Source organism: Dasypus novemcinctus, chromosome 14 (genome assembly GCF_030445035.2).
Source record: "Dasypus novemcinctus isolate mDasNov1 chromosome 14, mDasNov1.1.hap2, whole genome shotgun sequence".
NCBI classification, from domain to species: Eukaryota; Metazoa; Chordata; class Mammalia; order Cingulata; family Dasypodidae; genus Dasypus; species Dasypus novemcinctus.
This window is the reverse complement of record NC_080686.1, coordinates 25,688,044-25,704,445: the sequence shown is the minus strand read 5'-3', so window position 1 is coordinate 25,704,445 and position 16,402 is coordinate 25,688,044. Positions and strand designations below refer to the sequence as shown.

General features: G+C 36.8%; 1 protein-coding gene across 1 annotated transcript in view; it reads left to right on the top strand.

The window, feature by feature from the left end:
* Positions 1 to 13,028, top strand: part of TTPA (alpha tocopherol transfer protein) — a 30,198-nt gene extending 17,170 nt beyond the window's left edge. The window contains exons 3-5 of the mRNA XM_058275572.2: positions 5,923 to 6,116; positions 7,749 to 7,859; positions 10,800 to 13,028. Coding sequence (XP_058131555.1) covers positions 5,923 to 6,116; positions 7,749 to 7,859; positions 10,800 to 10,973 — 479 coding nt within the window. The 3' untranslated portion in view covers positions 10,974 to 13,028. The remainder of the gene's footprint in view (positions 1 to 5,922; positions 6,117 to 7,748; positions 7,860 to 10,799) is intronic.
* The last annotated feature ends 3,374 nt before the right edge of the window (positions 13,029 to 16,402 follow it).

Genomic DNA, 16,402 nt, shown 5'->3' with positions numbered 1-16,402 from the left:
GATGTGTGGACGAGAATGTTAGCAACTCCTCTTCTTTGCATAGGGTCTCCCTATGTCTCCTGGGTGTGGGTGGCCACCTGGATGCTTCCCGGGCTTTTCTGTTCAGAGCCCACCCTTCCCATTACAGCCTGTAGGCAAATGACCTTGTCATTCATTACCTGTCACTGAGGGACTTTGGAGGGGTCATCCTGCCTGTCTGCTCTTCATGCATTTCCCTTAGCAACCACTTTGGTTACTCTAGGGCCTAACTGCTCTTAGTAATACAGACATCCTCTCTTCCATTTCTACCAACTCTAACCTTGGAGCACCCGCAGAGGCATTCCCATCTCCAGCTGTAGCTCTCTCTGCCCATTTTGGGCCATGGTTTCATCTGCCTATCAAATCTAGCCTATACCCATTCCTATTTCCCCATACTCTCAAGACTGTTCTTTTCTAGGGATTTGAGGAGATAGTCACATGTTCTTGGACCATCAGTTTGATCTAATATTCTTTTTTTTTTTTTAACTTACTGAAGTATACCATACATATATAAACATACATAAACTGTAAGTGTATAGTAATAGTTGAGAACTCATAAAACATCATAGAGGGACATCATACCTCACCCTACCAACAATACCTTGTATTGTTGTAAAACATTTTAAATTAATGATTAAAGAGCATCCTCAAAATATTACAACTAACCAAAGTATCTTACATTTGACATATTTTTCCCCCAACCCACTCTATTATTATTATTTTATATCATTTATATATGAACATACATAAACAACAAGTGTATAGTAAAAGTTGTGAACTTAACATGCATAACATCAGACAGGGGTCACATACATCAACCCACTACCAATACCTTGCATTGTTGTGAGACATTTGTTACAAATGATGAAAGAATATCATCAAAATTTTACTACTAACTATAGCCCTTATCTTACATTTGGTGTATTTTCCCCCAACCCACCCTATTATTTTTTAAATATATTTTTTTATGACAGACATTGTAAACTTATAAAACAATCATGCACATATGAAGGATTCCCATACAACATCCCTCTATTAATACGTCACATCATGGTGGAACATTTGTTACAAATTATGACATAGTATCATCAGACTATTACCAGGTCCATAGAGTACATTTAGCACACTTTTTCCGTACTCTGCCATTATCAACAGAGTACGTATTTGGCATAGATACATGAATATTACATTATCATTGTTAACCACAGTCCACAGGTCACTCCAGTTGTATTTTCTCATGCTTCTCCACATTCCCACCACCCTGCAATAGGGATTTACATCTGCTCTAGCTTACAAAGGACACTCTTGCATCTGTACCACAACCACAATTCTCATCCACCTCTGGGTTTACTGTGTATTCAGTCCCTAGATTATTCTCTAGCTTTCTTTCAATTGGCATTCACATCCCTAGACTACTCTTTTCAGCCACATTCCAATTTATAAACCAGTTGTTACTCACTATAATGTTTTACCATCAACTCTATACATTTCCACACTTTTACAAAAAAGTTAATTAAAAGTTCTACATACGTTAAACATCAGTAGTTCATCTCAGTCTTCCTCTTATCTCCTTTAAGAATCCACCACCTACCATCAGGGCTTGAAGATATTTTTCTACATTTTCTTCTAGAAGCTTTATGGTTCTTGCTTTTCTATTTAGGTTTTTGATTCATTTTGAGTTAATGTTTGTATAATGTGTGAAATAGTGGTCCTCTTTCCTTCTTTTGGCTATCAATTCTGCACCATTTGTTGAATGGACTGTTCGGTCTTAGCTGGGTGGATTTGACAAGCTTGTCAAATATCACTTGATCATAGATGTGAAGGTCTGTTTCTTAACCATCAATTCGGTTCCATTGGTCTATGTGTCTGTCTTTATTCCAGTACCATGCTGTTTTTACCATTGCAACAAGGTAATACGATTTAAAGTCTGAAAATGAGAGTCCTCCAACTTCATTTTTGCTTTTTAAGATGTTTCTGGTTATTCGGGACTCCTTACTCTTCCAAATAAATTTGATAATCATGTTTTCCATTTATTTAAAAATGCTGGTGGAATTTTTATTGGGATTGCTTTGAATGTGTATATCAATTTGCATAGAATTGACATCTTAATGATATTTAGTCTTCCAGTCCATGAGCATGGGATGTTCTTCCAATTATTTAGATCTTTTTTTTTTCCTTTTAATGACGAATTACAGTTTTCTGAACACAACTGCTTTACATCGTCGGTTGTTTCTTCCTAAATATTTGGTTCTTTTAGTTGCTCTTGTAAATGGAATTTTTTCCTGACTTCCTCCTCAGATTGCATATTAATAGTATCGCTTAAAGTCTATATCATCTAATATAAGTATAGGTATGGACTTTTTTTTACTGAATACATGGAATATCTTTTTCCAGCCTTTCATTTTCGATCTATTGGTATCCTTAGGTCTAAGGTGAGTCTCTTGCAGACAGCATATAGGTGGCTCATATTTTCTTATACATTCTCCCAGTCTGTGTCTTTTGATTGGGGACTTTAACCCATTAACATTCAGTGTTATTACTGTAAAGGCAGTCTTATTTGGGGACATATTTCACCCATTTTGACCTTTGGGTTTTATCTCATATTTTATTTTCAGCACACTTTTGAGTCTTTTAGTTACTTTTATTGATATAATTTTTATTTCTAGACTCTCTTCCAAGCCACTCTCTCCTGTCTTTTCAGAGTGTAGCATATCCTTTAATATTTCTTGCAAAGCCAGTCTTTTAGTTATAAACGCTCTTAGTTTCTGTTTATCTGTGAATATTCTAACCTCACCCTCATTTTTGAAAGACAGTCTTGTTGGATATAAGATTCTTGGCTGGAAGTTTTTCTCTTGCAGTATCTTAAATATATCATACCACTGTCTTCTTGTCTCCATGGTTTTTGATGAGAAATCAGCACTTAATTTTTTTTTTTTAAGATTTATTTATTTCTCTCCCCTCCCCCATCCACCCCAATTGTCTGTTCTCTTTGTCTATTTGCTGTGTCTTCTTTGTCCGCTTCTGTTGTCAGCAGCATGGGAATCTGTGTTTCTTTTGGTTGCGTCATTTTGCTGTGTCAGCTCTCCGTGTGTGCGGCACCATTCCTGGGCAGGCTACACTTTCTTTCATGCTGGGCAGCTCTCCTTACGGGGTGCACTCTTTGTGTGGGGGGCTCCCCTATGCAGGGGACACCCCTGCGTGGCATGGCACTCCTTGTGCGCATCAGCACTGTGCATGGGCCAGCTCCACATGGGTCAAGGAGGCCTGGGGTTTGAACTGCGGACCTCCCATGTGGTAGATGGACGCCCTAACCACTGGGCCAAGTCCACTGCCAGCACTTAATCTTATTGGGCATCCCTGGTATGTTTATATTGCTTTTCTCTTGCTGCTCTCAGAATTCTCTCTTTATCTTTGACATTTGACATTCTGATTAGTAATGTCTCAGAGTTGGTCTATTCAGATTTATTTGGATGGGAGTATGTTGTGCTTCTTGGACATGGCTACCTATGTCCTTCAATAGGACTGGAAAATTTTCTACCATTATTTCTTCAAATATTCATTCTGCCCCTTTTCTTCTCCTTCTGGGATACCCATGACATGTATGTTTGCACATCTTTTGCCATTGTTTAGTTCCCTGACACCTTGTTCCAGTCTTTCCATTCTTTTCTTCATCAGTTCTTTTGTATGTTTGCTTTCAGAGGCCATTTCTTCTAGCTCACCAAACCTCACTTCTGCCTCTTCAAATCTGCTATTATATGATTCCAGTATATTTTAAATTTCATTTATTGCAACTTTCATTCCCATAAGATCTGCTATTTTTCTATGTATGCTTTCAGATTTTTTCTTTGTGCTCATCCAATGTCTTCTTTTATTTTTTTCCCTAAAGATTTATTTACCACTCTCCCCTTCTCTGCTCTCTGTGTCCATGTACTATGCATTGTTCTATGTCTGCTTGTCTTCTCTTTAGGCAGCACTGGGATCTGATCCTGAGACCTTCCAGAGTGGGAGAGAGGTGCTCAATCTCTTGTGCCACTTCAGCTTCCTGGTCTGCTGCATCTCTTATTGTCTCTCCTCTCTGTCTCTTTTTGTTGTGTCATCTTGCCATGCCAGCTCTCCACTCGGACCTGCTTGCCACACAGGCCAGCACTCCTGTGCAGGCCAACATTCTGCTCAGGCCCAGCTTGCTGCATGAGCCAGCACTCCAGGGGGTCAGTTTGTTCCCTGCTCAGGCCAGCTTGCCTTCAACAAGAGGCCTCAGGAGTTGAACCCTGGACCTTCCATATGGGGAGGGAGGGGTATGAAGCTTCATCATTCTCTCTGGGCAACTACTGTCTAGGCCTGCATGACTTGGATTTTTACACATGGCTATGGTTCTGTCTCTATCCTTGGCAAAGGAGAAAGTTGGGAGAAGTTTCATCTGTCCCTCAGGCAATGCAGGCAGCTTGAGCCTCCATAGCTTACAGCACCAACTAAATCCTTGGCTCCTACTACACAACCAGCAAGGGAGAAAGGGCAAGAAAGCTTTAAACTAAAGAGAGAAACTGCACCCAGAATAAATACACCTAGTAAGCCAGATGCCAAGACACCAACAAAAAATTACAATCCACACCAAGAAACAGGAAGATATGGCCCAGTTAAAGGAAGAAGCTAAGCCTCCAGATGACATAAAGGAGTTCAGACAACTACCATAGATGCACAATCAAATATCCTTAATAAATTCAGTGAGATGGCTAAAAAGATTAAGGGTATTAAGACGACATTGGGGGAATGTACCTGCGGTTACCTGGAGAGGCTGGCACAGGTTCCGCCAGCTTTCTTCCTGCTGGAGTTGGAACAGAAGCCTAGGCTAGGGCTGCAGGCTGATCTGGGTGAAAGAAGTCGGTCCCTACTGTCCCTGTGATTTTCAGTCAGCCTGGCTTCCCCACATGCCAGGGCAGAGTAAAAATGGTGGCTACTGGCCTCTTTCCAACTTGGACAGGTTCAAGCTTAAGCTATTCTTAGGGTTATGCTTTAGCCAGCCAAATTTACTAATCAGTAGCTAAAATCAGTGGCCACCATCTCTTCTTCCCCCATTTTTGGGAAATAGAACCTCCAACTCCAGCCACAGAATAGCTCCCGAGGCATCTCGTACCACCAGAGTAGAATGATTGCTAGCCTCTGTGGGGTAGCCTGTATTTTCCCAGAGAGGCTGGCACAGGTACCCCTAGTTTCCTCCCTGCTGGATGTGGGGCTAGGGCTTAGGCTAGAGTTGCAAACTGATCTGGATGGAAAGAGGCTGGTCCCTACCAGCATGGTGATTTTCAGTCTGTCCAGCTTTCCCTCATGCTAGGGGTGGAGTTAAAATGGAGAGCTATTGGCCTCTTTCTGACCTGGACAGGGTCACACTTCCGTTGTTCTTTGATTATACTTTAGCCTGCCAAATTTACTAATCAGTAGCTGAAGTTGAAGCCAACTGTTTCTTCCTCCTTCCATTTTTGGGAAGTGGTGTATCCAATTTCAGCTGCAGAATAGCTCCTTAGGCTGCTTGTGCCTCCAGTGGAGGACGGGCACTGGCCTCCGAGGAGTGGAGCACTCTACTTATGAGTCTTCTCTGCAGATGGGCAGTCTCTTCCTTCCATTCCTTCAAGGATGGTGCAGGGTGCTCTTCTGGTCTCCTGGAGCCCCTTATCAGGTGCTTTAGGTAGCGCTGGGTGATTACTAATTGCCCTGTAGCATGAGCTGACTCTAAGAGCCCCTTACTCTGCTGCCATCTTGCTTGTTGTCTGTTCTAATATTCAATTCATGAGCTTTGGACGTGTTTTTATGTCTACTGATCCCTTAAGTTGAAAAAGAATTGGTTTGTATTTGCAAGTATTTCTGATCCTTTAGATAATGCTGAGAGATGATATCTTTTAATTTTTTTAGCACACTGGGACCCAAAAGTTTTCACGGCTTATGATGTATTTCGTGTGAGTCTAATCACATCAGAACTTATTGTCCAGGAGGTAGAAACTCAAAGGAACGGAATCAAGGCTGTCTTTGATCTGGAAGGCTGGCAGTTTTCTCATGCTTTGCAAATTACCCCTTCTGTAGCCAAGAACATTGCTGCTGTACTTACAGTAAGTGTTCTATGAATACCTTTTTATTTTAACTCTTAGGTATAGTATTTCTAAATAAAAGGTTTTAATTTCATTCTAAGTTAAGCAAAGAGAGGAAATAGTACATTTACTAGAAAATTTTAAAAAAATATTTTAAATGACACATAGAATTCAATAATACTGAGAGGAAGTAAAATGTCAAAGAATATTAATTCATAAAAGAAAATATCTTGGTGGCAAACCCTACGAAAATGTGTTCAAAATTTGTAACCACAGAATTTAAACATTTAAACAACCATGAGGTGGCCTCTTCTTTCTGTTATTAAAAATTTCTTCTTAATTTAAAAACGTGACACAAAATAATATTTATAGCAATAGTGCAATAAAACTGTCACCTAAGTTTTGGTAGGTTCAGATTGATCCCTTTCTTTAAAAAATCCATAGGTTCTAAAATCAGTCATTATCTTTTACCCAGGAATTCTGCTTCTGGAAACCTGGCTAAGGAATAATGATAAATATGGTAAAGGCTTTATGTATATTAATAATAGCTTACTATGTGCCAAGTACTTTGCTAAGCACTTCAAAGGCAGTATCATTTACTGTTCACACCAAGCCAATGAGGTATGCCTGGTATTTTCCCATTGTGCAGAATAATAAACTGTCAGAGAGGTGACATTGCATGGCTCAAGCGTGGTTAGGAAGCAGTGAAGCAAGGACCCCAGCTATGGTCTTCTGAATGTAAAAGTTGTGCTTAGAACCACCGTTACCTCTTATATAAAAAGATAGTCACTGTGGCATCACTTTTAATAGAATAAAATTGGTAACAGATTATGTACCCAGAAATAGGAAAATCGTTTTTACATTATGGTACGTTATTTAGTGGATAATTACAACTGTACATTGCAACTCATGATGGTTGCAAAAACTGTATTATATCAATAGGACAAAACAGGATGCACATTCTAGAGAAAGCATATTAGCAATTATGTTTAAAATAAAATTATGTATAGAAAGGAAGGAAAAACTGCAAATTAATAACTATTAATAAAAGCAATGCTTAGGTAAAAAGCTTCACCTGAAAAGAATCTGGAAAGAAAAGCCTCTATATTAATGTCACATCTTTAGCTAGGGAAGCTATTGATGAGGTTTTTGTCTTTCAACTCTTTAAGTTTTAAACCTTCTAAACAAACCTATATTATTTTGACGTTAAATATTCATACCAAAAGTTTAAAACAGTTTGTGCTTATTGTATTGTTCTTTCAACTTTAATGAAAGTTTGAATTTTTTTCCAAAGTAAAAATTTGGGGGGGAAATGTAATATAAATGTTCAAATTACATATTGGTTCCTTAAGAGAACATTGAATGTGATTGAGGAACAGATTTTCTGGGTCTTACTTATGAAAGGTTTAAGTCTTAAAATGGTTTGTCTAAGCTACAAGGAGAAATCTTTTAAGATAACTTTTCTTAATCTAGTGTCAATGAATTGTAAAGTAGGCTGCTGTTTTGAAGGAATAAATAGTTTTGAAAATAAAATCACACTTTAGGTAGTCCTGCAAGTTTAGCAAGTGCTCAGAGTGATTTGTCATGAGGAATATAGTGGTAATATTTATTTATGCTTCATTAGTAGTAAAATTTTTTTCTTCGTTTTGAAAGGATTCCTTCCCTTTAAAAGTTCGTGGCATCCACTTTATAAATGAGCCGATTGTTTTCCATGCTGTCTTTTCCATGATTAAACCATTCCTGACAGAAAAAATTAAGGGACGGGTGAGTAAAAACATATTCAAATCACTCTTCCTTTATACCAAGGATTCCAGTCCTTTTTCATTTAAGGATTGCCTTATTATTTCCCTCCACTAGCCCAATATTTTGTATATTTTCTTAACAAGCTAACTATTTCTTTAAATTAAAATTTACTTCTATGTTTTAAATATCAATCATATAGTAGGTTAGTGAGACTGTGGGGAATAGCGAGTATAAAATGGTTCATTCCATATAGAGGGTAGTGTGACAACTGTTGTCAAAATTGCAGCATTTGCACTTCTGGGACTTTATCTTAGAGAAATATCTGCACATGAGCAAAATTCTGTATACAAGTGGTTCGTTGCAGCAAGAGACTGGAAACTACTAAGTATGCATGGTATATAAACTATGGTACATCCAGAGAATGGAATACATTCTCAGGTTGTATAGCAAAGCAAAAAAAGCAAAAGTAAAATAGGATTTCCAATATGCTACCTTTAGTGTAAAATGGGGAGAAGTAAAAAATATTGTTCTATTTATATACAAATTACTACATGGGTATACCAAAAATAATGTGAGTGGTTATCAACAGAACAGAGTAGAGGTGTAGGTTGGAATGGACTAGAATGGGGATGGGAGCAAGATGTTTCAATGTGTATCTTTTACATTATTTTGATTTCTAACCATGTCTATATATTATCTATGCAAATAAAAGAATTAAAAAGAAATATTTTTTTCAATTAAACGTGTATCTGAAAACTTGAGGTATGTCAGTTAATGCTGTGTTAGCTAAGAGCAAAGGAATTTGATGTTTTTCCCTAACCTGTGGAGAACTATCTCAGGTGATTATTTAATATCTCTTAGGATTTTTTTCATTTAAAAAAATGTATTGAAGTATATCATTCTTACAGGAATATACGTAAGCAGTAAGGATATAGTAAAAGTTGTGAACTTACAAAACAACCATGCATATCATCATTCAGGGCTCCCATATACTACCCCACCACCAATACCTTGCATGGTTGTGAAACATTTGTTACAAACTGTGAAAGCATTGCCAGAGTATTATTACTACTAAATTACATTTGGTATACTTTTCCCCTAACCTGCCCAATTAATGACACCCTGGATTAGTATTATATATTTGGTATAGTTCATGAGAGAATGTTCTCATATTTGTTCTGTTGACCAGAGTCCACTTTCCACCTCAGGATTCACTGTGTTATATAGTACCATGCTTTGTACAATTTAATATCTCTTAGGATTTTTCAAGTGTTGAAAATAGTGCCTAATTTCCCAAGAATGGTATCCATTCTTCTTTATTCTGTGGAGGAGAATTTTAGAGCATTTATTCAGATAAACATTGGCAAACACAAAAAAGTTTCCGAAAGGTTTTGGCAATTTACATTTAGAAATTATTTGAATGTAAATAGTGATAATGTGAATTATAAGAGCAGATTCAGAATTTTAGGAAGTATATTGTTTCCTAATAAGAAAATGCAACATGGTATACCTGGTAAGAATGATCCTAGAATTTCTTTTGAGATGGTATTTCAGTCTGTCTTCAAGAAGACCACCCTATAATCTCCTTCACTGAAATGATTCAGTTACTTTTCTTTCTGGTGTTTTTTTTTAAAGTCCATTTTTTGTATACATGTTTATTTTTCCCTCTTTTTTACTGTAGCTTGATAGCAGCTGGCCACCCTCTGTGTATCTCTGAAAGATCTAAAAATAAATATTTCTGTTTTTTGTTATATTCTAAATGAAAACAAAAACAAAACAAGAATAAATTGCATCTAATAAATAGGAGACTATGGGCAAACATGAAAAAAGAAATGAGAAATTAGATATAGCAATTCAGTGAAAGTTAATGGACATGCAACAGACTTGCCCTAATAAGAAGAACAAACTTGTCTAGCTGCTTTCTCCTTTTCAACCATCTGGTCTATGATTGTTCTTACTTCCCCTTTCTTGAAGAGATAATAGAATTTCTTCTCAATCATCTGATGATATTTTGAATATTTCAGAACAAATCAAGAATAGAAACTATAAGGTTCCAGAGTGCAGGAAACTTGTTTCATTCATCTTTCAGTCCCTACATCCTAGGACATAGTAGGTACTTATTAAATGATTGTTGAATGCATAGATGAGAATTTTGTCCTAGCCAATGGAGAAAGATTATTATTTTTTAGCAAGATGTTCTTTTGATTCAAGGTTCCAAATCTTCGTCTTAACTTCAAAATGTTAAATGATAATTTTCATAAATCTAAAATATCTGAAAATTTGAGATTTCCAACCATCATAATTGTCTTTTTTTTTTTTTTTTAGTTAAGCCAGTAAAAAGAATTTATTGGGAAATGGGAGAAAGAACAGAGTTTGCTGAGAAATGGGCGAGAAAAATATAAATACACACTAAGATTTGGTATGGGCTCCTCTAGGCAGAGAGAGCCCTTAATGGCCTCTTAATTTTTTTACTAACCAAGAGTATCCATCAATGACACCACATAAACTATTCCTCATATACCTAATTGTTTTCTCAGGTATGTGCCTCTATTTAGTGTGAACTAAAAACAGGCAATACATTTTTAGCGTCTACAGAATAGTTCCAGGATATTAGATATTTTTCCAAAAAGTGCCTTTATGTAAGAGATTAGAATTTATAAAATGATTTTATTTAGAGTTTTAAAATCTACTTTTGAAAGAGGAGAAGGGTATCATTTTATAAATCTTGTACAGTTATAAGAATACAAATCTAAGAAAACAGTAAGATTAATAGGCAGCACAATCTAAACATAAGTAAAATCCTTAGATTCATAAGCAGAGGAATAAAAGATATGGTATCTATGTCCTCCTATCTTGGAAGCTATTAGAGCAACTGTTTTGTGATGTTGATTTTCCACTGGAAATGCATTTAATGTATTGAGATGGACAGGGATACATTCTAAAATATTTTGGCTCTTTCAGATCCATTTGCATGGGAACAATTTCAAACAAAGCTTACTTCAGCATTTTCCAGACATTCTTCCTCTGGAATATGGTGGCAAAGAATTCTCCATGGAGGACATTTGTCAGGAGTGGACAAATTTTATAATGAAGTCTGAAGATTATCTCCTCAGCATTTCTCAGACCAAGCAATAACTAGAAGATATTTAATTGAATGGCTTCCTAATTAAAAATATGTGAGTGAAACCTTGCCTGGTTACATGAAAGAAAGCAAATAATGCTTGTCTGAATGACCTTTAAAAATGTCAGAATCTTCAGACATGAGCAACATGGGTATTTGGGAAGTTTTTTATTTTTCAATGCACTTTTTTTAGCTTTGGAGGAATTAAATGTGAGTACTTAAAAGCATCAAAAAGATTCCTGATTTTTGCACCTGAGAGATTATGTACAAGGTTACTTCTAAAGTAGCTATCCATGTATGTCTTATATGTTTCTAGAAAGTTTCATTTTAAACAAGTTCTCTGATTACATTGGCTTAGTAATAAATTTATAATATAAGTCCATTGAAAAGAAATAAAAGTTGACTAATGATAAAAAAAAACTCTTAAAACTCATTTTGAGTAGATGTCAGATTGGATTAAAATTGATTAAAATCTGAATGCCAGTGATCCAGCAAGATAGTTCATCTCAGAAAAGTTCTATTTTAGCACATTTATATAATCGAAACTTTTGAATGTAGAGTCAATACCCCATAAACAATTATATGAAGTAACTGTAGGTCTCTATGAAATTACTCATGTTGACTCAATTAATAAAAATAATTTAGAAAATATTTAGGTACAGTTGATGGCTTCTTAATACTGTTTTTACATTTTCAGACAAATCAAGGATGTAATTTTGTTTCTATTTTGGTTTTTCTTATCATGACTATGGGAGGGATTTACAACTGAAATTTAGTAGTCTTAGGTGTGAACTGTACTATTAATTGAAAAATAACACAACTACAGAAGGGAAAATGAATGTTTACATTTTTAAAATCATTGTCAATTACATGTGGTATTTTTCAAATTATGTACTATATAATTTTGGGGTTTATTATTATATTCAGAACAGTCTAGCCAAATCTTGTAATTCATATTTACTTAAAAGAAAATTAGTAGGTAAAATATGTTGTTTGTACTGGAGTTTATGTCTAAAATATTTAATTTATTGAGAAAAATATAATCTCAACCCTTATATTCAATATAGCTTTCAATTTATGCCTTGATTTTATAGTGTTTTGCAATTTCTTAATTTTATTTTAAATGTGAAAATGAAAGATCAAGGGGTTCAACATTGGTTGAATGTTTGTTCAGTAGTGTTTCACTCTTACTCATGCAATTATATCTTTGTGAAAGGATATGTGAAGGGTATTTTCTTTATAAGAAATTAATCTAATCAGATACGCTGATACTTCTGATTTTCTGTACATATGTCTATGATAAAACTGAGAGTAATTGTGAAAGTTCTTTAAAGAATGAGTTTGATTTTGCCTTAGCATTGGAAAGCTGACTTTAGTTATTACAATTTTTGTTTAAAAAAGATCCCGCCTTTTAAAAATTTTGTAAAGTTTTCTTTTTAAAAGAAATTTAAAATTGTACAATTAAAATAACAGAACAGAATCAGTTTAAAAGAACAATAACAATAACAAAAACCTTTTTGGTTTATCCAGCTTTCATTCCCAGAAGAAAAATTATATCACAAAATTCCACTTCTTTTACTTTTGGGTACTTAAAACGCTTTCTTATAACTCTGTGAATAAATACAGATGATTAGTTTACCACAGGAATAAAGAAGAACATTTTAAAATGTTGCTTAAATCTAACTCTTCAGAGGTATGATTAACTAATAGTAAATAGAATTAAAATCATTTTTAATCAATTTTTATGAATGGGACTTTGAAATTTTTATAAAATTCAACATTTCACTGAAGAATATTAGAAGAACAATGTGAAAAGGGCAGGAAATTTTATGAGGTGGCAAGAAAAATCTCTAATTGTCTATATTATTTTACTGTGATAGCCTTTCTGAAAAAAAATCTACAAATAGAGAAAAATTTACATAGCTTTTCCCAGTGTTTACATGATCATTTTTATCCAGAAGTGCCTTTTAAAAGGTTAACTCTTTTGTGTGCTCATTGTGTTACTGAATTGTCCAGTAATGTATTTGTTTTAATATAGTTCAAAAGAAAATAAACGTCTTTCACCTAAACAATGGTATGCTGTTTCTTTCTAATTTTTAGTAATAAATAATAATAGGCATTCTTTTAAAAAATCTGCTAAGGATTCCCTTACAGAAAAATCTAATAAAAGATTTTACTGCATCTGATTATTATACAAATTCCAGTTTTGTTTTTTTTTAAAGTTTTAATAGCAGACTGGTTTTCCCTGCGGCTTAGTTCAACACCATCTTCTCCCAATATCATTTACTGTGCAAAAAGAGACCCCAAATAATTACATAAAGCTAAGCAATGCAAACATAAGAATTTAAAACTTCTAAGCCAAAAACAAAAACAAAAAAAGCCATAGTGCACCACTTAACCAGATAATTTGATTTTGAAACAATCTGCTACTAGCCTAGATTCATGACTTAATTTTTTAAACTGTAGAATATTGTTACAGAAATAGCGCTGAAGTCTAGAGCAAGTATCATCTCCGCCGCTCACCTAAATTTAGTCTGCAGATCACAAAATAGGTCAAACAAATAAATAAAAAACCCAGCAAACTAGTAAGATGGGGTTTCTGAAGCATTGTTCACTGGCCTTATTTGTTACATTTTGCCATACCTGTGTGCTGTGGAGGAACTTTCCATAACAAAGACAGGACTGGAAATGATGGCAGTAAAATTAGGTTGGCAACAGTACATTCCCACTAGTTTTCTGGTTAACAAGAACATGTGCCATTCTCCTTCTCCTCTATAGTTAACTCACAACCGGACGGTTCTTTCTTCTCTGCCTCTGTCAGTCTTATCAAGCTGACTATTACCCTTGACAACACGTACATTGAACTAAGTACTATAGTGAGCAGGTGACTTAATCAGATGCCACCTAGGAGAGAGAAAATATAAAATATATGCAAAATAGTTAAAGGGCAGTGTATTGTAAGGGTCATGGGAATGGATTTGAATGAAGAGCTTTGGGAGTTTAACAGAAGGAAAGATAATTTCCAACTGGGATTACTGAGGATGACTTCTTTGGGGAGGCACTGTGTGAAGGCAAGCCTTCAAGGTGAATTAGGTTTCCCTAGATAGTTACAAGAAATGAGGAGAAGGAAGATATCCCGAGAAAAGAAATAGCCTGAGCAAAAAGACTTAGAGATGAGAAAGAAGAGGGCTTGTGTGAGAAACAGTAAGTAGTCCTATTTCTTTGCAGAGAGCATATGAGTACCAGAGAGTTGGCCATTTGCCTAGAAAGTGATGTGGATCCAATTTTGGGAGGCCTTGAATGTCAGCTGAGGGGTACAAAGAGTGTATCCATTAGTTATTATGTGCAGGGTACCATATTAGATTTACATACCTGGCTTCATCAAATCTTTGCCGAGAAAGGGGTAATGGCATTATGCCCAGTTTTATAGGTGAGGAGAAATTGAACTTGGAGTCACCAAGCTAGTCCAGGCCAGAATCAGATTGAACCTGCTGGTCCAGCTGTATTGTCTATACCCTCATGACCTGGCGATGCTCCTATTCGCCCTGATTGCACAGGCCATGGGGCTCAATGACCACCAGATTCCATGAGTCCTCCCTCCCTAGAAATGTCTGGCCCTGAACCATTTCTGAGCTATTCATCTCTCACCTGGCCTGCTCCAGCAGCCTCCTCCTAGGACTGCCAGCTTCCCTTTGTTGTTCCTCCCTTTAACCCCTCTCCCTGCCCCGCCCCCCGCACTGCTGCTGGAGCTCCCTTTCTGCAAGATCTTCCAGCACTGTGGAGAGGGCAGCACTGCAAGCAGAGTAAGTTACTAGTTGGCATCCGAGGCTCTGCACACCCAGGCCCAACCTGCTTTTCCATGCTCACATTACAGGACTCCTGACCCCACCTAAACTCCAGGCACACCAAACTGCTCACCACTTTGAAAAACTGCACCCCTTCCCATAAGATAAGAATCTGTAGCAGGGAGTGGAGGGGTGTGGGGACAGAAGTGAGAAGCGTCATCTGGGTTTACTCTAGACCTTTGCTCTTGTATCCTCTGCCACCTGCCCTTCCCCACATTCTCTCTGCTGGTCTCCAGAGTGGCTCAAGTGTCACCTCTTGGAAGGTTTCTCCAACGCCTCTTAGAATTATTTTCTCCCCCTTGGGTGTTCATACACCCCTTAGGTGTTGACTCATACAGCTGAAGATGGGCGGGGGTCTTCACTCAGCGCGGCAGAATGGATGGACACACAGAACTAGGCTAGGAAGGAAAAGTGGCTTTATTCACTGGTGGGACCCAAAAGTGTCAAGTCAGCCTTCCCATTAAGGGTTTTTCTCACACCTTTTAAACCTGTTGAGACAAAGAAAGTTAATCATCAGGGTTGAAACAAAGTTAATCATTGGGGTGACATTTTTAAGGAGGGCTCCAAAAATTAGGTTTTGGTTTTGTTTTCTTTCTCAGCCAATCTTAAAATATATGTGGTACCTGGTGAGACGCAGGGCAATCCTGGAGTGATAAGGATGAGGGGCGTTACAGAAGGTACAGATATCCGTGGATGTGAGTAAAGACAGTGCATAAGGAAGTGCATAGTTACACATTTTTGGTGGAGCTATATCTGGCGTGCCTCCCGACACATGAGAAAGAGTTACACTGGATTTTTCTAACATTATAAGGTACAGTACAATGCCTTAGCATTTCAGCTACACTGCTTTTTTCTGGCAGTACACAGCCGTGATGACACTGAACTGATGGCTGCCCACCTGCCTGTCTCCAACTGGACAGTGAACTTCCTAAAGGCAGACAATGTCTTTTTCATCTTTGTATAACAGGTACCTAACCCAGTGTCCACACGGTCTGTGATCATGGAGTGAGGACCTGACCCAGGGGTATTTCCTGTTGCCAGACTGGGTAGTAGCCATCAGAGGGACATCGGGCCCATGTCTGTAGTGTGATGAAGCCCTAACCCTTGCTAAATGGAATATTGTTGTTTGGGAAGTTGCGTGCTGACTTCAGCCTCCTCCTTTCAAGGCCTCAGACTTGGCCTCCTCCTTCCACTTTCTCTCTCTTTCTCTCCAATTCTAAATGTGAGCTGTCTTACAATTTTTTTTTAAAACTTCATTTGTAGGGGAGGGGGGAATGGGGAGCCTCATATTTTTTAAGATAACATTTTGTGTGATCTATATACCTTAAAAAAAGACAATAAAAATTTTCATTAAAAAAACTTCATTTCTAAAGAAGTTTCAGATTTCAGAAAAGTTACATTGAAAATATAGGGGATTCCCATATACCCCATCCCCCTCACATTTTCCCCTATTAATAACATTTTACATTAGTGTGACACATTTGTTACAATTGATGAATACATATTGAAGTTTTGCTACTAACCATAGTTTATAGCTTACATCACGGTTTACACTTTGTACCGTACAGTTTTATAGGTTTTGACAAAATGTGTAATGG